The sequence below is a fragment of the Hyaena hyaena genome, unplaced genomic scaffold (genome assembly GCF_003009895.1).
Source record: "Hyaena hyaena isolate Hyena2069 unplaced genomic scaffold, ASM300989v1 scaffold_94, whole genome shotgun sequence".
Classification (NCBI taxonomy): Eukaryota; Metazoa; Chordata; class Mammalia; order Carnivora; family Hyaenidae; genus Hyaena; species Hyaena hyaena.
In genome coordinates this window covers 1,290,081-1,314,817 of record NW_024080726.1, presented here as the reverse complement: position 1 = coordinate 1,314,817, position 24,737 = coordinate 1,290,081, and the positions used below count along the sequence as shown (strand labels likewise).

General features: G+C 44.3%; 1 protein-coding gene across 5 annotated transcripts in view; it reads left to right on the top strand.

The window, feature by feature from the left end:
- The window catches only part of KIF1B (kinesin family member 1B), a 136,918-nt gene that overhangs the window by 92,773 nt on the left and 19,408 nt on the right, over positions 1-24,737 (top strand). For 3 of the 5 annotated variants that reach the window (XM_039234998.1, XM_039234997.1, XM_039234996.1), the window contains 14 exons: positions 1,068-1,246; positions 1,924-2,061; positions 3,467-3,715; positions 8,811-8,929; positions 10,074-10,159; positions 10,466-10,595; positions 10,769-10,931; positions 13,340-13,430; positions 14,970-15,088; positions 15,723-15,778; positions 17,835-17,943; positions 19,236-19,302; positions 20,503-20,587; positions 22,064-22,169. In XM_039234998.1, coding sequence (XP_039090929.1) covers positions 1,068-1,246; positions 1,924-2,061; positions 3,467-3,715; positions 8,811-8,929; positions 10,074-10,159; positions 10,466-10,595; positions 10,769-10,931; positions 13,340-13,430; positions 14,970-15,088; positions 15,723-15,778; positions 17,835-17,943; positions 19,236-19,302; positions 20,503-20,587; positions 22,064-22,169 — 1,697 coding nt within the window. The remainder of the gene's footprint in view (positions 1-1,067; positions 1,247-1,923; positions 2,062-3,466; positions 3,716-8,810; positions 8,930-10,073; positions 10,160-10,465; positions 10,596-10,768; positions 10,932-13,339; positions 13,431-14,969; positions 15,089-15,722; positions 15,779-17,834; positions 17,944-19,235; positions 19,303-20,502; positions 20,588-22,063; positions 22,170-24,737) is intronic. The other 2 variants (XM_039235000.1, XM_039234999.1) reach the window with 1 other exon arrangement.

The following is a 24,737-nucleotide window of genomic DNA, read 5'->3' as shown; positions in this document are numbered from 1 at the left end:
ACAATAAATGTTACCGATCTTCCTCATTACCAAAACATCACACCACATCTTCAATTCATTCTTCTGTATGTCCCACTGCTGATAGCCTGGGGTCAGGGTTAGATAATGGGAGGGTGCGCAGTATCACATGGTAGGAGAGAGCACAGACTGCCCAGCTTTGGGGAGATTCAGTCTCTGCCCCGAGGGCTATAGTCTCATTCTGTAAAATAGGGATAAGGTGTCTTCTTCATTCACAGTCTCGACAACCCATTTCGTTTTGTAATTCTTTAATTACTCTCCTCAAGTAGACGAAATGAAGGCACAGACTGTGTCTTAGATGTAATTCATATTTGTAGGTGAAAATGTGGGGCAGTAGCAAGAAATAAATGGCATGGTGCTTGAAAAGCACTTGTCATACAGTAAACACTTCTTAAAAAATTTTTTTTAATGTTTTATTTATTTCTGAGAGAGAGAAAGAGAGACAGCGTGAGCAGGGGAGAGTCAGAGAGAGAGGGAGACAGAGAATCTGAAGCAGGCTCCAGGCTCTGAGCTAGCTGTCAGCACAGAGCCTGATGCAAGGCTCGAACCCACGAACCATGAGATCATGACCTGAGCCAAAGTCAGACGCTTAACCTACTGAGCCATCCAGGCGCCCCAACAGTAAACACTTTTAAGAGTAGCACTTGTGACCCTGCAATTTGAGTGGAAAACCAACCGTGATGCTTCTGCCCCCTCTCAGGGAGGGACTCGTGATGTACTCGCAGGTCCCCCCTTTGTTCTCTTGTGTAACTTCTAAAAAGTCTTCACTCAGTCAACAAAGACATATGCACGGAGATTTTAGTTTGTGTGAACACACTGGGCCAGGGCAGGAAAACAGAGTCTGGAAATAGCTTCATTTGAAATTAGGGTGGTTCTCTACAACTAATGTACAAGTGGCCATATTCTCCCCAGTTAATCACAAGCTGTTTGTTGAGCACATACTACATGCTTGACCTCTTCCCTGTGGGGCGTGATTATATCACCTCATTCCTGAAGCTGACTTGTTGAAAACATGGAGGCCATTTGCATGGTTTATTCTGTTCACGTAGGTGCAGTTCCAGTTTGTTCTGCTGACAGACACCTTGTACTCCCCTTTGCCTCCGGAATTACTTCCCACCGAGGCGGAAAAAACTCATGAAGACAGGCCTTTCCCTCGGACAGTGGTGGCGGTAGAAGTGCAGGATCTGAAGAATGGAGCCACACATTATTGGTCTTTGGAGAAGCTCAAGTATGAAAATATTCCTCATGAAGCCAGTTGTTTTATTTAGGGAATAATAGTAAATTGCTCAGATGGGCTCCCTCAGACTCTCCGTTCTGTGAGGAGGTCACTGTTACATCCTCTTCTGTGGTCCTAGATGCTGTTGCTCACCAGTGATATTACTGTCCATCCATTTTCTTCTGAGTGGATCCCACTCTGCCAACTAACACCTTTGTCATTTGTAGATAAGATTTAAATTTTCCGTCTGTAGAACCTCTTATATTTTCAGTGTTCCAGTGTCGTGATACCTGTTTCTATCTTGGATCTAGTAGTTAGTCATCTTTTCTGTTCTGGAGCTGCTGATGAGTAAAAATCAGTAACGTTATAATGTAGTTCTGCTTCGCATTTAATATGATGACATATTTCCTGCTCTTCAGTATGGAGATGTTATCTACCAATGAGCTATATCTCTCCGATAATTCAGCAGACGTTAGGTAGCCATGTTTTACTTTTGGTGGCTTGTCTCTAGACTCAGACACGTTGGATACTGAGTGTTTGAGTCTCTGTACTTTTGGCCTTCATTTTTTTTTAATAGTGGGAGCAGCTTTTGTTTTGTTTTGTTTTAAATCTTGCGTGGAAGATACTTCCAAGGTGAAATTCTAATACAATCTCATGATATTAATCCAGTGTACTTTATGTTTATGCAGGCAGAGGCTGGATTTGATGCGAGAGATGTATGACAGAGCAGGTGAGGTGGCCTCTGGTGCCCAGGATGAAAGCGAAGCCACCGTGACTGGCAGTGATCCATTTTATGATCGATTCCATTGGTTCAAACTGGTAGGAAGGTACGTGATGATTTCATTGATGTCATCTTATTAAATATGGTTTTGTTTAAACCTCAGCAGATATTACAGAAAGTTAAAAGAAAGTGTGTAAAAATGCTCCATTTAAAAAAATGTAAAAATGTTCCCTGTATAATCTTATTCATTCATACACAACCACTGTATTATTTGGTATATTTCCCTTCATTTTATTCAGTGTTCGGATTTAAGTCTCACCTATCAACCATAGTAATTCAGTCTTCCATGCCTCTTACAGTTGAACAAGATAGATTTATTTTTTAAAGTTTATGTATTTTTGAGAGAGAGACAGACAGAGAGAGAACCTGAGTAGGGGAAGGGTAGTGGTGTGTGTGGGGGAATCCCAAGCGGGCTCCATGCTGCCAGCCCAGAGCTCGACATGGGGCTTGAACCGACAAACCATGAGACCATGACCCGAGACGAAGTCAAGAGTTGGACCTCCAATGACTGAGCCCCTGAGGCGCCCCTGAACAAGATAGATTTAAAAGAAAACCTGTGTCTGAATCTTGCACAGATTAAAATCATAGTATGACTTAAAGCTTACCAGCCTGCAACCTCTCCATGATCCGACGTGTCCTCACTTTTTTTTTTTTGAACAGTTTATCCCACGGTAGCCTCTGTAAAGGTGAGCCAGCCACACACCTTGGTCATCTGCTTGAGCCTCTTTTGTGTACACATGAATTGCAACATTTAACGGGAACAAATAATACCTCAGTGAATCCATACTGAGTCCAAGTTGTTAGATGTATAGAATTTTAAAAACAGAGATGTAAGTTTTAGCTTAATGATTTCGGAATTTGAATTGTTTTTTAATTGAAAAATTTTTCTGACAGTTTTAAAGGAACTGGGTTTAAAGGAGGAGCGGAAGTTACAGTATTTTTGTAGAATTGAAGTTTAAATCCTTTCCATTCCACTCTAATAGTGGAGTGTTTTTCAAGAGTTGAATTGGCCTAACACCTCTTACCCAGGCAAGGCACGTAGCTTGCTTTGCTAGACGCCATTCCATGCATTTTTTTTCTGCTCAGAGGTGATGTGGGTACTGGGATAAAGATCGAAACCATATTTTTGCACCAAATGTGGAGTGGCTCCTTTGAGGCCTGGCTGCTGATCTTTTGTGTGACCTGGAAAATATAAACATTTTTATAGCACACTATTTACCCGAGATCTTCTACTCATGTGTTTCCTTTGCTTTTCTTATTCTAAGGATCAGTCCTTGTTCCCTTTCACCTGAACCAGACGATTTATGCTTATTTTACCCTTTGCTTTTCGACTTGCTTTTACTGTGTTGATTCCCCAGTGGGTTCTGTCCTGTTGGCACCTATAGCTTCCTGTTTAACCAACTATTCCTCTCTCCTTGGCTGTGTCCATCGGCGTCTTCCCTGGCATCTAGCTCCCCCATTTTCCACGGCTGTGTGAACGAGCGCCTTGCTGACCGCACACCCTCCCCCACTTTTTCCACCGCCGATTCCGACATCACTGAGCTGGCTGACGAGCAGCAAGATGAGATGGAGGATTTTGATGATGAGGCATTCGTGGATGACACCGGCTCTGACGCAGGGACGGAGGAGGGATCAGATCTCTTCAGTGACGGGCATGACCCGTTTTACGACCGATCCCCATGGTTCATTTTAGTGGGAAGGTTGGTGAGGTTATTGTGAGAAGGGCGAAAAGGGACCAGCTCTTGCTTTAACGAGGCTCCTTGTGCAATTTTGGACGACCTCTCCTTAGCAGATTCAATTTGTGGCATGCCGACCTGGCGAGAGAGAGCCCTCAGGCGGTGTGTGTAAGGTACTCAGTCTGCTTGGTACAGCACGTGGCGGTGTGTGAGGGCTCTAAGTGGGGGACCCCTGGTCTTCAGGTGCTCAGTAATTTCCTTCTGAAGGAGGAAACCCCAGAGGAGAAAGTAATGAAAGCTGAGTCACACGTTACAGGGTCAGAGAATGTTGCTGTGTTCTAATGCTTCCGTTTTGTAGGAAGGGGAGTGAGGAAGCATATGGGGATGACTTGAGGAGAGCAGAGCGAGTCCACAGTTAGGCTGAAGGATTTGTAACACCAGCCGGAATCAAGAGGACAAAAGTGCAATCAGGAGGGGTGTTAGTTACTCTGAGTCTGAAAAAGAATCAGGAACACGAAGTTTCCTTTTGTCTGAAATGGATTCCTTTCTTTGGCCAGTTTCCCTGAGCCTATCTGTGGATCTTTGGCTTCTGCTAAAATTTCACCTATAGGCTTTATGATGAATCTCATGAAGTGATCTGTTGACACCACCAACAATGGATATTTGTTCAGCACTGCATGAAACTGCTTTGTGTTTAGTTGGTTTTCCAAACTGAGGCCTTTTCTCTGACTCCATCTGTCAGTGATGCAGCGCTCTCACGCACACGCTCCTGACACTAGAGTCTTTGTTTGCACCCAGTCTTCATGCTCAAGTAAGTTTCATCACAAATTCCCCAGGGCAGCACTCACTGGATTAATACAGAAGTCTACCTAGGTTTGAAAGTATGAAATTTAATTTTAATGGTACATTAGAACCACACATACTGTTGAACCTTTTGAAAATAAGGAATCATATCAGTGTTAAATGGATAAGCGCCAGTTATCTACAGTTGAAGGGCAGCGAGTGTCCTGACCCAGGAAGGATCGCAGGTTCTGAAACTGAGCTCCTCGTGTGATGTTGGCGTGCCCTTACATGGCAAGGACTGCATAACTACTGGAGCAAATGATCACTATTAAGGAAAGAGGGGAAGGAAGAGCTTTCTTGTAGACGTGAAAGTCTCAAATGTGACCACGGGTCGTAATTTAATATTAGATAGTCTTGAGTTTTATGATAGGGGAGGGGCATTTATTCAGCTTTTCCTTGAATAAATGAAGGGATTATGCAGCCACGAATATTGTTTTTTATTAGTGTATTGCCAGGAATAGATAGATGCTTAGCATTTTGGAGATGATTTATATTAAAACTGAGAAAAGTAGTTTTATGTACAAATAATGGGACCATGTGCTCTTTGTATTTTATGGTTACGTGCGTTCTCAAAAGGTCAGAAGTTAGAACCAAGTTTCTGTTCAAAAACCACTTGGTCCCTGTGCCAGCGGCCCAGCTTCTAATGCCATTCATTTGTGTCGGGCACCGTCAGCACAGGGAGGAGTGTGGAGCTTCGCCTCACAGGGGACATTGGGAAGAGCACTGGCCCTGATTGTCTGAAGCCTGAGTCCTAACTTAGGCTTAACTTAAATAGAGGCCTCTTGGGTTCTCAAGTATACAGTGATGAGCTAGGTAGGAAAACAAAGAGCCTTAAAGACCTTTTTTTCTTTGAGAGTCTGTCATCCACACTAGCAAAATGAGTATCTTGGTTAAGAGTTCTACTCCAGAGAATTTGCATTTTGAGTCACTTGGATGGAAAACTTAAGTCAGAATCCCACTTAATGTGGACGTTCACTGACTTCTAAAATATATGCGTTATTTTCTCTGTGGTTTTGTTTATTGTAATCATATCCAATCCAAATTAGGTAAAAGCAATCAACTCTGCTCTGATTTTCAATTAAAGTGTCGATTTGACACTTGAAAGACACACTAAAGAGTCTTTAAGAGATTGATTTTTTCCACGTGTTTGGCTTCCCGGGCTCTAAAACTAACTTTACCTTGCAAGGAAGAGCTTAGGGGATGGAGGTGAAATCATGGCCGTCGGAAGAGTGCAGGGTAGCTCTTGACTTCTGCCCTCGAGTACATTTCTCACCTACAATCAAAACTGATAACTGTGCAACATCACCCAGTTATGTAGTGGCCACCATCTGTGTAAGAGAAGTAACCTCTTTCCTGTTTTTGTGATTCACAGGATTGGATTTCCCCTATTGACACATTCATGGCAAATGCAATTCGCTTATAAAATTTTCCAGTTTCTTGTGAAATTCCGTTTGTAGATTTTGTTTCTTGGCTTTGGCTGCCTCTGGTGATTTTTTATATGAATATGAAAAGAGCTTGTCCCTTTAGCTGTTCTCTTATGGCATGCTGGGATGTTATGAACCATCCGTCATAATTGGGGATGAAATGTAAAATTTTTAAGCTGGTCTCTGGGTTAAAAGGGGGCAGAAGATAGTTATTCTGATACCTAAGTCTGAACTGACATTTTTTTCTGTAACTAGAACCATAATTATGCTAATGTGTCTTATCTTTATGTTGACAAAATTTGTTTCCCTTATTGATGTAACTTCACAGAATTTATGCTAATATATCCTTTACATCTTACCCTGTCTCATCCCTGTTCTCCTTCAGTCTGCTAGCTCAGAGTAGAAGACTCCCAAGAATGCAGAGTATTTATTAAAATTCCAGTTTAAAAAACTTCAGAGGAGAACTTAATACAGATTGACTTTGGGCTAAGGCTTCTGTTCTGATAACAGGACAGGGAGCTGTCTGGTGACTGTGCCCTGCCCCTGCCATTGAATTACAGAGTTCTCTTTTCCAAAAAGGGATATTTACAAGAATACCTTCTGTTCTTTCATCTTTGGAATAGCCATTGCCAATGGGCAGAAAGGAGATTCTTGTCTTTAATGTGTGCTCAAACAGTGCTTTGCTGTGATGTGTGTGTGAACACGATAATGCAGTGCCTTCCAGGGGTAAAGCTTTTTGAAAATCAGAAACAGGGGTTCCTGTTCTAAGTATAAAACTCACTATACAAATCAAGACAAGTGAGGAGCCTAAACTTGTTCTATATAGTTAATACCCATCTTGAGTATAGCCTGGAAAAATCAACCTAGTATATAAAGTTGGATGGCTTTACTTCTCTACCTCAGGTAGAGATGTAACCCATTTTTCTGCAAAGTGTTCCATTTCTTCTTAAAGATAGAGGGCACACCATTTTCTGTTCACTTACATACATAGATGTTCGATCACATGCCCGATATTTTTATCGAGTGTGTTTACTGAGATATGCTAGGCCCTCTGTTGGCAGTGGCAGGCAAAGCCAGACGTGATTCCTGCTCTCACGGGTTCACAGTCTGGCGGGTGAGACAGACAGATAATCACATAAGTGAATGGAAATCATAGCAGTGATGGAATCGTGTTACTGAGATCACCCAACACCAGAGGCAGGAGGGCCTGTCATGAGAGTGGGCGGCGTGAGATGGGTCACAGTGTTCAGGGAGGACTCCAGGCAGGGGACGCATATGTGCAGTGGCTCCGTGATGGCCCGGCACTGAATGTCAACAGGTGTGGCTGGAACACCATCAAGAGACAGAGTTGGTCTGTGTGGTGCCGACCTGGAAGTGACATGATCCATGTGGTACCTCAAGCCAAATTCTGTCTTTAAACTCTGTCACAGTACTTTGATGTTTGAGAGGCTTGTTTATAATCCCTTTTAGAAGACTTTTCCATTTTTTAATTTTTATAAAATTAAAGTCTTAATCCTCTGTTTCTTAGCATTTTCCTCCTCGCCTTTGGAGCAGACTGAAAGGGAAGTAGACTTCATTTGATCCGATTCAGTGTTTTACTTACGGTTATTTTTGTTATACTTTTCATTCACGTTTCATTTATGCTTTTAGAGTTTTATTAACATCTGTTTTTCTGTTGTGTACGTTGTCTGTTTTCAGTAGTTTTTTTTTCATTACGTTGAGTTGAAACCCCACAAATCCCCTCCATCTTCTTTTTCTCTTTGTTTTAAAGTAGAGACAGAGCAGGAAAAGAAGCAGAAAGGCACATGTGTCATGTTCAGTTATGTTTGATTCCTTGGTGCAAATATTTGCTCTTTGTTTTGCGTGTGTTCAAAGATCAGCATATACCAAGTGGGAAGACAGGAAAGCAGTAGGAGCTAGATTCTGTATCCCATCCACTGACTGAAATGAACACTCCTAAGCTCTGTGATCTCATTTTTATTATTAAAACAACAGCAACAACAACAACAACTCAGTAGCTACAAAATAATGGAAGAACTAAAAAGAGTGCAAATGTGACATAGGACTCTGCTAGTGTGTTTGGAATCGACAGTGTTAGGTCTGTAACCTCCCTTCTGTGTTTGCATTTCTGAGTTAAGTTTCAGATCCAGGAGCAAGAGCAGCCCTTTAGAGATCAGCTGTCTTCTCCCTCGGCATTTGTCTCAGAGTCTCCTGTACGCTTGCTATGCAGAAACTTCTAGCTACAGAGCCTCTTTGTTCATGTGTGCCAGTCACCTGCCTGAAGATCGCAGTCATTTCCTTGGGGAAAAATAAAGACCCATCATGTTGTGACTTAAAATCTATTTTAGAGTAATTAGCCGTATTTCATCACATTTCCCTGCCTTTTTTGTCTCCTGATTTTCTGTTTTATCTGTTGGGGGAAACAAAACAAAACACCTTTATAATTGCTTATGTTAAAAGGTGAAGCTCTTCAGCGGGCTCCCTTTTCCCCACGCTTAGCAGTAACCATAGGGCAGTGTCTCTGAAGTCTGCTTCCCATTGTTACTCTTCTACCTACGCTAGTCATTTTTTGTTTTACTCGTCGTTTTTATTAGGGAGTGGTTTGGTATAAGTTGGTCTTTGTCAACTGCTTTACCAAGCATTTGCATTTCTTTCTGTATCATCTGCGCTGAAAAAGCAACGGGGGGGCGGGGGGGGGGGGAGGCAGTCTGGGAGTACAAATGGAAAGGTGACCTTAAGACAGGGCCCAGAAGCCAGCTCACAGTTTCATGAGGATATTCTCGGTAAATCTGAAAGCCAGCCTCTCTGTCTGTGGGATGCTCAGGTGTTTGTCTGCCGGTTTCTGTCTCCAGGGCATTTGTTTACCTGAGCAACCTGCTGTATCCTGTGCCCCTGATTCACAGGGTGGCCATCGTCAGTGAGAAGGGCGAAGTGCGGGGATTTCTGCGTGTGGCTGTGCAGGCCATTGCAGGTAGGTGACCCCCTCCTAGACTGGGAGCTGTGGGGTCTTTGCCTAGAGACCAAGCAGGCCAGTTGTGTGTGGGCCACAATCACTTCAGTTACATGATTGATGGTCTGTCTTGGAGAAAGCCTTCACTGCTTCCTCTTAGCTATTATTCCCGAGTATCATAAATGGATTCTGTTTAGTCTGGGCTACAGCTGTTCGGGAGTAACGGGATGAAGGGATTTCCTTTAACGTGGAGAACAACTCTTGGATTGACTTTATGAAAGACATTTATAAAACTGCTTCAAAAGTGACAAAGGAGGGGCACCTGAATGGTTAAGCGTCCGACTTCGGCTCAGGTCATGATCTCACGGTTCATGGGGTCGAGCCCCGCATCGGGTTCTGTGCTGACAGCCAGCTGAGAGCCTGGAGTCTGTTTTGGAATCTGTGTCTCCCTTTCTCTCTGACCCTCTCCTGCTCACACTGTCTCTCTCTCAGAAATAAAAAAAAACATTAAAAAAAAAAAAGTAGTAATAAAGGATTTTCATGACTCTTTCTTGCTTAATTTTCTCTCAGGGTATTCCTACTAGATATTTCTGTCCTTTGACTCTGTTTTGGTGGGCATGGATCAAGATTCTGATATTTTACACTTTTCCATGATCCAGCCTACAGTCTGAGGAAAGAATGTAGCCATTTCCTGTCATTTTTCTCTCTTAATTTCTAAATGCCACGCGGTGTTCCAGGGCTTTTCCCCCTGGAAATCTGTGGCATAGTTGCCAGTGTTGAGTTCAGGAAAATCTCTGCAAATACTTGGTCTTCAAATATTTGTTGGGTAGTAGTGAACATCATCTTGCCAAGCGAAGGACCAGTATTTCTAGGTATGACATTTGAACAATATCAGTAATAAAACTGATTCTTTATTAACTAGTCTCATGTGAGCTGAGCAGATTGGCAAATTTACCTGAGCAGAGCTGGAAGCAGCCCTTTGTGACTTTCTTGCTTCCAGCTTTTCTTTCTTTCTTTCTTATGCACAGGCCTTGTTCTTTAGTTATTAACGTTCTGGAACTGGGAGGCTCTGCTACTTTCCTGTTTATTTATAATCCAAACAGAGCCATTCCTCCCCTGCCCCATATGCAGTCTCATTTCATCCTTTTTTCTTTTTCTTACTTAGCGGATGAGGAAGCTCCTGATTATGGCTCTGGAATTCGACAATCAGGAACAGCAAAAATATCGTTTGATAACGAGTACTTTAATCAGGTGAGCAGCCTTCCGGGGAGAGAACTAACTCGTAGAGGGAGAAAGTAGAAGACAGGTTTATAAGGAGGATGCTGCAACTACAAAAGGTGGGTAACACCGGGGTTGTTTGTACATCATGGGACACATCGAACACCTACAGAGGTGAAGATGTTTATATTTTATTGTATTGCCTTTTCTCAGGCAGCTCTTAATCCACATAGTTTTCCAGTCACTGTTACTTGTTGGGCAACTAGACAAGAGTAGGGAGATTGGGGAAAAAACACCATTGTGCTGCTTGATCATCTGCCTGCTGCTGCCTGTTTTCAGAATGACTTTTCTTCTGTGGCAATGACTCGTTCTGGTCTGTCCCTGGAGGAACTGAGGATTGTAGAAGGGCAGGGTCAGAGTTCAGAGGTCATCACTCCTCCAGAAGAAACCAACCGAATGAATGACCTGGGTACGTAGACAGGGTTTACTATGACTGGGGGTGTTTGCAAAGAGGGGGAAATACTGAGCACTCTCCAGGGAGATGGTTGCTTCACCTACTGGGAGCGGAAATGCCCTGCTCTCTCCTCTTGGAAAGGAGGTGTGTGTTATTTGAACCACGTGTATTCATTTGACCCTCTTTAGATTTGAAGTCCAGCACTTTGCTGGATGGTAAGATGGTCATGGAAGGGTTTTCTGAAGAGATTGGCAACCACCTGAAACTGGGCAGCGCCTTCACTTTCCGCGTGACAGTGCTGCAGGCCGGCGGGATCCTTCCAGAGTACGCAGACATCTTCTGTCAGTTCAAGTAAGCCGCCCCCGCTCTGCCACCCGAGCTGCTGACCCAGCCCTCTGTGAACCACAGGCGGCGCCACATACGTGAGGTAGTTCCGCTCTCACCGGGTACCCAACTGCCAGTTTCTGAAATAAAGGCTTTCTTCACTCCGGATGGGAGTAAGAAGCAGACACATAAAATGGTATGAAAGAGAGTTCGCCGCGGGGAGGAGTGTGACTGTGCCTCCTGCCACAGGGTTCCGCTGTGGCCTGTCCCCTCTGCTGGAAGTACACCATCCGATCTAGATAAGCCTGTTTAGTAGTCGTTTTAATGCTCTGCATGGGGAAGTATCTTACTATTAAACAAGTCTGAGGGCCGCGAATTGTCCACCCACCCATCATGCCTGTTCAGTACTAACTTAAATAATACAAAAGACAGTATTTCCACATCAACTAGAAAATAGCCAGTATGTGGAGAAGATGTGACCGGTTTAGCTCCTCATCTGCTACAAGCTCTCTCCAGCCTATAACCCTCTTGAGCCTTGGAGTTCTTTTTAAGGCCTCCCTCGGAAAAAACTTTTTTGACAGTCTTAAGTTCTAATGCCTCCAGACAGCACTATATCTTTTCAGTGCTTGTAAAGGACCACAGAGAGTGACATCTGACCCGCCCTGTTCTACCAGTTGGCCCCTGGTGCCACCACGAGGCTGCTCTAGAAAGTTCTGCCATCCCTCTCCTTCAGAATGTGCCTCATCTTTCCCAGGCATCCTAATGCAGTTGACAAAGCACTGCCTTTCTGGAGATTGTAGCCAAGTCCTGAATCAAATGTGACTGCTGCCATAGTAGGCCACTAGTGTCATTTGCCGTAACTGGTAACTGTTGCTGAAGTACTGATTTTGCCCATTCAGTGTGTTTTCACTAGCAACCCTAAATCAAAATGGGGGGAGGGGTGCAATGGAGTTTGCTAAATGAACCAGTTGCTTTGAGCTTCGTTGTTTTTCTCATTAGGCAACTAGAATATTTTATGGAACAGACCTACTCCATTAACTGGCTTCTGAAATGCCAATAATGTTAGGTTGACCTTTTGTCCTAAAATCTCCAAAGAGAGAGCAGCATCTCCACCTGGTGTCAGCTCTGGAGAAGCGGGTGTGCTGACTCATGTTGAAAGAAGACTCAGATTCTTCTTGGGCTGTTACAGACTCTCATCTGGCCTGTGTAGAGAAGACACAGTGTCCAGCAGTGTGGATGATTTCATGCGTCACAGTGTGGAGCCGCAGGATATTTGTACCTGCTGTCATAAGCAGAGCACTGGAGGAGTAGAGATCGCAAATCAAGTAATGCCCCTGGGGCCTCTGGCACGTATAGTGTATGGTCTGCATAGGAAGAAATTGGAAGGAACAAAAGGAGTAAGAAGTACAAGCAGGGGCGGGGTAGGGAGAAGGTTGAGAAGAAAATCCACAGGAAAAGGGGCGTGTAGTACGGAATGCTACAGTGCCAGCAGCAGGTGGCGCCCGGGGGGAGCGTGGGGTGGGAGTACACTGCCACCCTCAGCCTCCGTGAACTGATTTGAAAGACAGACAGTTCATAATCCTGGTGCCTGGGCCCTGTTCAAAGTCTTCCTTTTCCTCCCTTTTTTTCTTGTGGGATGTCCTTCTGATGGATATTTCCCTCTGGGAGTAAGTCTTTGTATTGAGTTTTCTTTAATTCTCTACTCTTCATTTCAGACTAATAAGGAGGGAGAGAGAACATTAAAAACTCACTGTCTGTGAGAATGAATAAGCATAGACTGTTGCTTCGCAGATATTTCAGGAGTATCTTCTGTATCTGGAGCACTGTAGGAGATACTTGCTGTCTCTCGGGCAGACAGGCATATAAATACACTAATATAAAGAGTGAAATCTTTGATATTGAGGAAAAATGGGTCCCTAGTGCTATGGGAAGACAAAACTGTTTGGATGAGTCGGGGAAGACTTCCTGGAAGAGATGACTTTTAAATCTAATCTTTGCAGGTCTTTAAAGAGACTCCTCGGCAAGAATGCCGAACAGGATTTAGTACTACCTTCCAGAAGCTTGACCATGCCACATCTTTTCTACACAAAATGATTTTACATTTTATTTTTTCCTCAGTAAAATATGTTCCTACAAAGAAACAGAAATTCACTGAATTCACTCTTGCTCTATCTGAGGTCTTCTTGTGTATGCATCCAGATGCCTGAGTGGTCAGGGTCAGTTACTCTTTCAGTCATTTTTGAAATAAAGTCTAAAATGCTGTCTGAGTGACCATGGAAAATGTGCATCACAAGGAACTACAAGTTACTTGGCTGAGCGAAGGCCTCTGCTGAACTAGGCTGCTTCTTTCCATACGATCCAAGTCAGCTAACTTAGACATCGATCTTGATGAAACTGTTTAATGTGAAATTCATGTGTCTTATCTTTTTATTAAGCTTTTTGCATCGCCATGATGAAGCATTCTCCACCGAACCCCTCAAAAACAATGGCAGAGGAAGTCCCCTGGGCTTTTATCACGTGCAGAATGTAAGTGACCTGGACTCTTGGCCCAACGCCTTGCAGGTCCGGGGGCCTCAGAGTGGCTGGTGTGAGGCCCTCACGTGGGCGGCCCCTGGCTTTCTCAGCCCAGGAGGGAGGGTGCTCAAAACTGCTGTGCCGGCGGTGGGGGCAGAGCGGCGGTGGTGGAGCTTGGCCCGAGAATAGACAATGGAGGGAATGGCCAGAGCGGTGAGGTCATCCCCAGTGGACTGAGCGGCCAGCTTTCCCTGTGAAACAATGGGCCCCACATTGTGGGGGTTGGTTTGCCAATAAAACCTTCCATCAGTTTGAATGTAGTGAGTTGATTTTAGTGTTTCTTTCCTAGAAAAATAAGTACGTTTAGTACGAGTTTTGTTAAAGTTAACGTATTGTCCTTTAAACTCTAAGATACTTGCTCAATTGCAAATAATGTAGGAAAAATTAAATTATCTTTTGTAGCTAACTTAAGATGCAGTCTGTTTTCCTACAGCTGATACTATGTAATCCATTAGTGCCCCTTACAGCTCTCTCAGATGTGGAGTAAGACAACAGACCTTCTGTGTCTTCTAGGAAGGGCCACCCAAACTCTATTCAAAAGTCATCATCCTCACCACAATAGCTAACATTCTTTGAGAGCTTATTCTGTGTCAGTCACTGTTCTGAGTGCTTCTTGTGTGTGTCTTAATTCATCTAATCCTCACCTTCCTACCGCATACCCTCAGAACCCCCAAATGACAGCTGAGATAACAGAGGCACAGAGCAGTTAAAGTCACTCACCAAGGTTACGGAACTCAGAAGCGGCAGAGATGGGGTTTAAGCCCAGAGCAGTGTGGCTGTGGTGTCTAGGATTTTCACACATGAACTGCTCTCGTTCTCATTAACCGTACTCACTCTTTAAAGTCCGAGCGGAAAGGACAGCTCTGAAAATGGAACAGCAAACCCCAAACCCACTTTCTTTATGTTTAATTGCTTGAGTCTGAGCATGTGTGCATCTGAGAAAAACTGATGGGGATGGTGCGCACACAAGGGCTGTGCCTGACGCCATCAGGGAAGCGGGATGAGTCCCAGAGGGTTGTGTCCCTGAAGAGAAATAAAATGCCTATGGAAACAGTAGTGTCATGTGGTCTAGACACCTTATATAGCAAGGTATTTGTTAAATGCAAAGGGAGTAGAAAGAAGGGAAAGTTACTTCCACTAACAGAAAGATACTTTAAGTTACTTTTTCTGTGGGGGGCAGGCCTTACGGGGGCCATAGCCTGGGCGGGTCCTCAGGCACAACAGGCGGCAGGTGTTTGTGCCAAAACAAAAAGTGTGTGAAGGGCAGCAGGTGCAGATGACGGAGGGTCTTGAAGGCCTGAAGCTTGCTACGGTTGCTTTAGAATGAAAACCGGGGCGGACCCCTGTCTTGGCGTGGGAGACTTGAGACCTGCAGAGTCACATCCCCAGCGCGTACCAGCTACTCAGAAGTGCTAAAATTCTGACTACAGCAGAAATGTGTGTGTTAGAGTAAATCGTTCCCTAATCTAGCTTGGCTTTCTTCCTCATTAGATTGCAGTGGAGGTCACCGAATCATTCGTGGAATACATCAAAACCAAGCCGATAGTATTTGAAGTCTTTGGGCATTATCAGCAGCACCCACTTCATCTGCAAGGACAGGACCTTAACAGGTTGGGACCAGATAAGCAAAGATTCTTGTTGCTGATGTTATTGTTGGGTCGTTGTCACTGTTATTGCCACTTGCCAGGAAGGAAGAAATCTTTTGAGGGATTAAGAGAACTAAAGAACAGTTTTCCATGGTACCTGATACTTCCTCTTTAGAAACGTCACCACCTTTTTTCTAAGCCACCAAATTACTAATTGTAGGTGGAGCACATTGAATTCTGCCCAGCTGACCTGGGGTGTCATCTCTTGTGTAGGAAGAGACTTTGAATAGTATAGAGAGTTGAGGTGATACACATGAGAATTGTGTGTAATTGTTCCTAACTAACCCAGACCCATATGAAGCCTGAGCTATAAGTGGAGACATCAAAATTGATGAGGAGAGCAACGATGGGGCCTTTTGGGAGATGGCAGAATGTCAGTGTTAACAGAAAACTTCTCTTATTTATTAACTAGGACCCTCAAAGTCACTTTTATTAAAATGTCTTTGCTTCAGTTTCATTGTGTGGGTTTATAACTGGTATCTGATATTATGCCTCATCTGAAAGTCCCAATGACCTGTTAGTTTCTAGAGGGGATTTAAACATGCCATTGAATATAGGACCCTTTCTCAGTCTTGAACTTTGTCCCCTTCCTTTGCAGTCCACCTCAGCCGTCTCGAAGGTTCTTCCCTCCTCCCATGCCACTCTCCAAGCCAGGTGAGCCCTCCTCAGGGTGACACAGCTCTGATTCTGATGGCTTTTCAGATTGAAATCATTTTCAAATTCCCGCTCCACTTGGTGTGTGCTTACATATCCCTGTGTCTAGCAGGAGCTAGGATTCTTGGTTCCTGATTTAAATAGGAAGTAAGAAATGATAGGGCGCTCTCTCCCTGCCAACTTCCTGGTCTTATTACAGATTTTGATAAGCTCCCTGTTCCTAAATCTCTCCGCTTTGTATGTAACTTCTCATAACTGATTGGCCACCGCATGTTTCTTTGCATATCAAATGTATTCTGCATGTTTATTCATCGTGTTTTGCTCTCTCTTCGTTTTCATCCTCTCTCCTTGTTGCCCAATTGCCACGCCCCCCCCCCACCCCGACCCCGGCCCCCCACTTGTTCTCCATCTCCGTGCTGCCTCTCTCCATCCTGCCTTCAGACCATGAGAGAAAGATTGAACTGATTCGGTTTCTCGTAGCTGACTATGTGAATGTGCATGTGTTGGACGCGGTTTCTGAGCACGCCAACGCGCTTGCTTCCTCCGCTGTCGCCACCTTCCAGGATGGGGCGGACACATCGCCCCCTTTCCTCTCTCTGCCAGTCCCCAGCTGCCAGAGTGAGAGGGCGCCTAAACGAGATGGTTAGTAGCTGACTTAGCTCTGCCTTAGATGTAGAACCGTCCTTAGGGCTAACCCTAAAGCCTGGCTCTCTGCGTATGAAACACTGGGGTTTCTCTTTGCTGCTTGAACTGAATGTCGAGTCTAGCATATTGTCAGGATCACATTTCCTTTGGAGAGATGTGATGGCACACCTTCTCTCCTTGTGCTTCGTGCACATCACATAAGGTGAGGGCCTCCCTGTTTGCTCATTTGGATTCTTTGTAATGGTATCTTTAATTTCAAAGATTTTTTATTAGTAGGTGGGTTTTTTTTTTAATGCTTCTTATTTTGCTTGCCAACCATCAGATGACCACCAGAATCAGTGACACTATTTTTTTTGTTGACTAGCGTTACCAACTTGTGTAGAATTCACCTGGCGTGAATAGTGCAGATAAGCTAACATTTGACTAGTGCTGTGTGTATGGGGCCCCTTTAGATGCCTCCTGTCAGTGGGTCCTCACGATACCTTGTCAAGATAGCAGCCTAAATATTAATGATCTACGTTTCATCGATGAGGAGACAGACTCCCGGAGATTCAGCGACTCAACCAAAGTCTCCTAAATAGTGATTGGACAGTATTAGATCCCAAGCCACCGACTCTCACTCCAGTGCTCCCAGCTTCTGAGCAGAGAATGCTCTTTGTATTGCCAGATTTTGGAACTTCTGTGTAGTGTTTCAAAATGGCCACCATGTAGAATTTGGAATTCGTAGAAATTCTGTGTTTTTGGCTAATTCATTTCACCAGTACGGTTAAGAATATGGAGTTTAAATATGAAGAAAATGTATAACATAAGATCATTTATAGAGTCCTGTATTTACATCTTAGACCAGTGGTTCCTAAACTTACCCGCACATTAGAGTCCCCCGGAGGGGGTTCGGTCCTCTCGGGGGACTGGGTCCCACCCCTGGAGATGGTGGTTTAATTGCCTGCGCTTTGCCGGGTGACTCCAGTGTGCAGGGGGGTTTGGGCACCCTGGGGTTGGAGCATGGGCCCTCCCTCACGCGTTCCAGCTGTGCAGAGACCCTGTGGTGTGAGGCTCCGCCCATGTTGTGTCTCCCACATTGTTACCAGGGTCTAAGGAAGGTACGTCTAAGAAAGAAAATGGGAGGGTCTAAGGAACAGTTTTGTGAGCATGTTTACTCTGCATGAAACCCGTTTTCTTGTCGATGGATACCGTTTTTTGAGAGGGAGAAAGACGCGGCCTCTCCATTTTCCCCGTTCTCTGAAGCGAGAGGCACTAATGTCATAGGTGGTGATGTTTTTCTGAGTCTTCTGCACTGACCTGTAGCCCTGACTCTTGTTGCCTTTCCCACGTGTGTCCTTGAAGAAAAGTTTATACTTTTTACTAAGTAGACTTGGACCAGATTTTGATATTTTCTAAAAACTTTTAAAAGTTCCAGCCACCAAGTTAAACACCATGAGCAAAACGAGCCTTGGCCAGAGCATGAGCAAGTATGATCTTCTGGTTTGGTTTGAGATCAGTGAACTGGAGCCTACGGGAGAGTAAGTCCAACTTTCTAAATTTTTAAACAAGGGCAAAGTTTTTCAAAATTAGAAAATGTAATTTTGAGCCTCTCTGCTCCTATTCAGGTTAATGAATCATTGTCACTGTTGAATTCCAGTTTGGAATTGACTTTTTGGTGGTGTTATTCTTTGAATTATGTGTTTGTCAAAGAAGGGACTGTCCAGAATACTAATTTGCTTTCTTATTCGCAACAGCAAGAACATGGAGACGGGCACCTTGTGTGTGGATTTTCACAGCAGCAAAGCAAAGAGAATCAGAAGCATTTTGCGCATAATATAGTCAAGACTTATCTTAATAATCTCAGAGGATTTGGGGGGAAAATGTTTCTTTGGACCAGGGTTTCTCAACCTTGGCACTGTTTTGAGCCCGACAGGTCTGTGTCATGGGCTGGGGGGTGCACTGTCCTGTGCATCGTAGGCTACGTAGTTGCATCCCGGCTTCTTCCCACAGGTGCCAGTAGCGCCTCCCTTCAGTGTGACAACCAAACATGTCTTCAGACATTACACGTCACCCCCGGTTGAGGTCTGTTGTCCTAGATGAAAATAACCCGCATCAGCTTACTCTGTGTGTGTGAGCTGTTTTAGAGTGAGTGGGGAATATAATTCTTGTTCACAGTTGCCTCTAAATTGCATTTGGAAAAACACAAATAAAAAAAGATCCCATTCCTGAAACAGAGGCAAGGGGTTTTATTAGTTAATGTAAAGGATAAGGAATAAATATTATCCTAATGATCCTCTGTAATGCTGAGTACCACCATCATGCTCATCTCCATGCAACATTTTTTGTGTTCCTACTAATATGAGAGTCTGGCTGTATCAGTACCATATTTCGTTGTCAGCAGTGACATTGCTTTAAGAAATTATACTTTCTGTAGACAGATCTATAATGTGATTATAACTTGCATTATGTGGGAGACATAGTTATAGTAGTAGTTTCTACGGAGTTCATTGCTTCCTGATTCTTATCTCCTGACACGTGCTGTTGCAGTTGTACATTATATACAGACTATCTGTTACGCAGGAGGCTGGGAGGGAGCCAAAAATGTTACTGTGCTTTGAGCACTTGGGTCCAGTAAGGGTGATGTGGCACGGATACGTGAGAAGGTTTATGAAATGCCAGTGACCGTGTGACGAACTGAATGCCCAGATGGTGAGGAAGACCAGGGAAACTGAGACCGCTAGGGGCTGGCGCCCCGGGAAGACCTTGCATGTAGAGCACTGGCTGCAGGCATCCCGTCTGACTGCTTTCTCCGGCGTTTCTGTTCTTCTAGGTACATCCCAGCTGTGGTTGACCACACAGCAGGCTTGCCCTGCCAGGGGACATTTTTGCTTCACCAGGTACTGATGAGGGAGCCAGAGGGGGCCTAGGACAGACCCGAAATAAGCTCTTTCTGTTTCTCTGCTTTCCCTCTCCACTTTAAGCAGCTTTGGGGATAAGGAGACATTGTACTTTTTTTTTCTTTTTTTGTATATTTTTTAATGTTTCTTCCTCACACCTTGGCTTATATTATACCCTTGCTCATATGCAGAAATCTATTTTGAGAGACCTGTTTGGAAAAAGACTGTTGTATTCAGTTACTATGATTGGTGCAGCTCCCGTGTCATTTTATACCATTTTATTTTCTTGTATACGGTTCTCATGTTTGGAGACTGTACTTTTATAGTTGAAAGTTCTTAATGGAGATAGAGGATGAAAGTTGCAAGGGACTGAAATCTGGCCATGAAATGTAGGTATCCCCCTTTGGTAAATCAAAAGTAGATTCAGTCAGTGCTCTGACATGCTTATGACCGGGGCGCCTGGCTGGCTCTGTCAGTGGAGCCTGCGACTCTTGATCTCAGGGTTGTGAGTTTAAGCCACACACTGGGTGTTGAGATTACTTAAAAGTAAAATCTTACGGAAAAAAAAATTTTGGGGGGGCATCTGAGTGGCTCAGTCAGTTAAGCATCCGACTTCGGCTCAGGTCATGATCTCACGGTTCGTGGGTTCAAGCCCTGTGTCAGGCTCTGTGCTGACAGCTAGCTCAGAGCCTGGAGCCTGCTTCAGATCCTGTATCTCCCTCTCTCTCTGACCCTCCCCTGTTCACGCTGTCTTTCTCTCTCTCTCTCTCTCTCAGAAACAAATAAAACTTAAAAAAATTTTTTTTAAATGCTTATCACCCAGGTAGGCATAGGAGCTGGGGGTCTCATATTCTGGGTCACACCATATGGTCACTTGTTCTTAAAGCCATATCAAAACCTGTCTCTTCCTCAACCCCTGACCTAGATCCCTTTGTTTAGAATAACAGTGGAGAGGGCGCCAAGGTGATTCACTCAGTAGAACATGTGACTTGATCTCAGGGTCGTGAGTTCTAGCCCCACATTGGGTGTGGAGCCTATTTAAAAGAAAAAAATGTTAAAAAAAAAAAAAAAAAGAGTATCAGTGGGGACAGCATTTCCCCCCTCTCTGTTCCTCTGCTCTTGCCCACCCCCACATCATACAATCCAGAAAACAACTAATTTGTTGTCCCAGCTAAATTACCACCCTGCTCCATTACCTAGGGCATCCAGCGGAGGATCACAGTGACCATTATCCACGAGAAGGGGAGTGAGCTCCATTGGAAGGACGTTCGTGAGCTGGTGGTAGGTGAGTACGTGCCGTCAGCTGAGGACGGAGCCAGGCTTTTTTGAGGAACACAGAGAATGTGCAGAAGGAATACTGGGGAATATGTGGTCTGGAGTTTGCAACTACTCTGTTTCTCAACTCTCATCATTAGGGATATGTTACTCCACCAACCATTTTTTTTTTTTTAAATTTTTATTTTTTTAATTTATTTCTAGCAGAGAGAGAGACAGCATGAGCAGGGGAGGGTCAGAGAGAGAGGGAATCACAGACTGAAACAGGCTCCAGGCTCTGAGCTGGCAGTCAGCACAGAGCCCGACGCGGGGCTCGAACCCACGAACCGCGAGATCATGACCCAAGCGAAAGTCGGACGCTTTACAGACTAAGCCACCCAGGCGCCCCCCAACCATTATTTTTTTAATGCTTATTTATTTATTTTTGAGAGAGAGAGCAAGAGAGAGCGTGATTGGGGGAGGGTCAGAGAGGGAGAGAGAGGGAGAGAGAGAGAATCCCAAGCGGGCTCTGTGCTGTCAGCACAGGGCTCAGTCTCATGAACCATGTTCAGATCATGACCTGAACCGAAATCAAGAATTGGGTATTTAACCGTCTGAGCCACCCAGGTGGGCCCTCAACCAACCACTGTTTTACTCAGTTACCATGGGAATGGCTCTGTTTTAGAGGTTCTGAGAGAGCATAAGAGAAGTGTCTGCTCAGTTGTAAGCCTGCAGTTTTGCTGAGGAGACAGCAACAGCATATGTATGTGTAAAGCAAGTGGGGGGCGCCTGGCGGGCTCAGTCAGTAGAGCATTCGACTCTCGGTCTCAGAGTCATGAGTTCAAGCCCCATGCAGAGTGTAGAGATTACTTAAATTAATAAATAAACTTAAAAAATAATAAATTAATAGAGCAGTTTGATGAGTAAGTGTCAGAGTGAGGGCAAGTAAGAAAGACCCGTTGCTGAGAATTAACAATAGAGAGGATTCAGGAGGATCTTAACAGACGTGGGAAAAATTAGAGGGTTCTCATTTGTCTTGTTTTCCACATACAGAAACATCTTGAATAAGGGACTAGAAGCCGATGGCCAGGTCACCTGATGAGAAGAAAAAACTGGATAAGCCATATAAGCTTTAGAGTCCAAGGCAGGGTTCTGGATCTTGTATTGCCACAGACCCCTTTGGCAGTGGGGAAGCCACAGAATTAATGTTTTTAAATGTAGAAAATGAAGTATAGTTGGCCCCTGAAGAGAGTGAAGGTTAGAAGTGCAGTTGAATAGGAGCACCTGGGTGACTTCGTCAGTTAAGCGTCTGACTTTGGCTCAGGTCATGATCTCATAGTTGGTGGGTTCGAGCCCTGCATCAGGCTCTGTGCTGACAGCTCAAAGCCTGGAGCCTGCTTCAGATTCTCTGTCTCCCTCTCTCTCTGCCCCTCCTTCCCTCCCTCCCCTTCCTCACAAAAATAAACCTTAAAAAAATTTTTTTAAAGTACAGTTAACTTTCTTGTAGGCCGGATCAGGAATAAGGCCGAAGTGGATGAGGCTGCGGTTGATGCCATCCTCTCCCTCAATATTATCTCTGCCAAGTACCTGAAATCCTCCCACAACTCCAGCAGGTAGGGGCCCAACGCAGTGTCGTCTGTCACCCTGTGCAGGCGGGGGCTACACCATTAGATTCCTTGTTCATCAGTGACTCCTGCGCAGGGGCAGAAACGAATTCCTTTCTCACTTCAGACATCCCTTTCCTCCCTGCCACCATGCTCTCCAAGGTAAATAATTGTGGAGATAGGTGTGTGTGGGTCCAGTATAGAGTGAAAATATCCTGTCCTCAGTGGAGTTGGAGTAGATGCAGCACAGTCTTAGAGATGAGAACAGAAAAAGAAAATTCAGCATTCTACCTAAGGTTTTAAAAGTACAGATTAATTGTTGCTGAGACTAAGTGTTCTCCTATGAAGTGGTTGCTGTGGGAAAGGTCTGTCTGTCCTATGTGTCAGAAACATGTCCTCCCAGGCTGAGCGAGGCCTCTGTGGTTCACCTTTGCTGCTGCCGGCATAGGCTCGGGGGGGGTTCTCAGTGTTTGCTTTTCATTTTCGTTTACTCGTAAAGGAGATAAATTAATACATATAAACTCTCCTCACCAAGGTTATACGCTATAAATAATGAATTCTAATTTATTTTAAACTTTAAGTTAGTTTCCCTCAAAATTCCATTTTCCAATCCAGTGATGACAGACAGTGCATAAGGCACCTAGCCAGTCTGCTCCCCCGTGTGAGACGGGAGATGGATCTGCTGGGCCCCATGCCTCCCCAGGAAAGGAGTCTGTCACTGCGCACAGAGACGCCAGCCCTTTATGTAGCGAGGGCTGGGAAATGGGTGGCTGTGTGTGTGGAGGTGGGCTCGGAACACTGCCTGTGCATTATAGGAGGACTTCTGGATACTTTTGTCTATTCCTGAAAAACTTGCTCACATCTGTGTTGGGACGAGAGAGAGGAAAAAATGAGACAAAGGACGGCAGAAATGGGATTAAAAGTTTGGGCCAGGAATAATTTTTTTTCCATCGTTCCCTTGTGTTATAGTTTTGCAGAGGAAAGAGAAAAAAGCAAATGTCTGTTCGCTTTTTGCCTGCAGGAGGAGCTGCACATGCTGTGAGGGAGAGGGGCTGAGTAGCAGAGCGTGCCTATGTGGGGCGGCCGGGGGGTACAGAGGGAAAGAAGTGTGCCCTGGCCCCCTCTGGTCTATTCCTGGGCGGAACTGTGAACAACACTGTTTCTCTGAAGTCAGCACTAACCCTACATGGTGGCCCCGCCTGCCACAAGTTGATAGCAAATACCCGGCCAGCATTCACCACATTTTCTTTGCAACTATGAGAAATCTTAAATTTCCCCAGGCTCCTTAGCAAAACTTACAGAGAAGGATGATGTTGGGTTGAAATGCTGGTTGTGCTGAATTGCCTGTGTTAACGCAGCCTTCAGAGGTCATGGTTCATACCCAGCCTCGCATCAGATAGAGTCGGAGATGAATTTGGCTTTTTTGTTAGAAGCAGCTTATCTTTCACAACAGAGGTATAGAGTTGATCAATCAAAAAAGTTGCCTCACGTCAAGTAAAATAGAAAGATACGCACTTTAAACATTTTAATTTAAGTTGTATAAATGTACCTGAGCTTGTCAAGCTCCTGCTGTAGGGCCAAGGCCTTTTCCTTAATTGTAGCCCTATTTATTGGACTTCTGATTATCTTTCTTGCAAAACCATACCCATAATTTATCATCTGTGATTTTTAATTCTGTGGAGCAAGAACTAGAAACCTATGAAGAAAATCTAATTGCAAAATCTTCTAAACTTTAATCATTTGTCATTAAAAGTTTAACATTTCTCTTTTTTACATTGATCACACCCAAACTTAATTTAACTGCTGTTTTCTAAACAACTCAGCATTATCAAATCTTTTCAATGTTAAATGTCATTTTGTTTCACACTGAACAAAAATTATTTTTGCCCTCACCTTTCATTGAGTTGCCTAATAATGGATTAAGTTAGATAATCATAATCACAACTGCATAACCAAGGTCAAGACCAAATACTGTTGACACCTGATAAGCACACCACTCAGTTCCAAGGAGCAGACCAGGTGAATGAGGTACCCGTCCAGTTTAGGATGCTCAGTGCGAAACAGACATCCGTCTTTATGTTTTAGGAATATGGAGAGCATACGTTAATTTGGCAAGTTGCTAAGTGAAATTTGGTGAAGAGCTTGTGTTCTTTTTGCCTAAGGTTTAATGTTTCAAGGTGAACTTGAAGAACGTGTTATCTGTGCACGTGTATCTATGAGAGAGCACCTCTGTGTGTTGATGGTGGCTTGTGACCAACAGGGACCACCGCAGTTTTTCTTCCCAGTCCTGCATCTGTGTTACTGAATTGATTTGGTTTGCCCTTAACTCCACAGCAACTTCCTACCCCTTCCAAGCCCGAGTCACCTGCAGAGAGGGGGGGTTAATAGAGGTGACCCCCTACTGTCCCTTCTGTGCCCAGCATTTTCCTTAACTAAATGTTTCAGGAGAGAGGGACCCATGTCATTGTAAGCTGTCTATCAAATTGTGCCCCATGGAGTTCTCTGTTAATTGTCCACTTGAATTTACTTGGCTTAGCAGAAAATTGGTCTTTTTTATGTATTTTTGTTCTCTTCTGC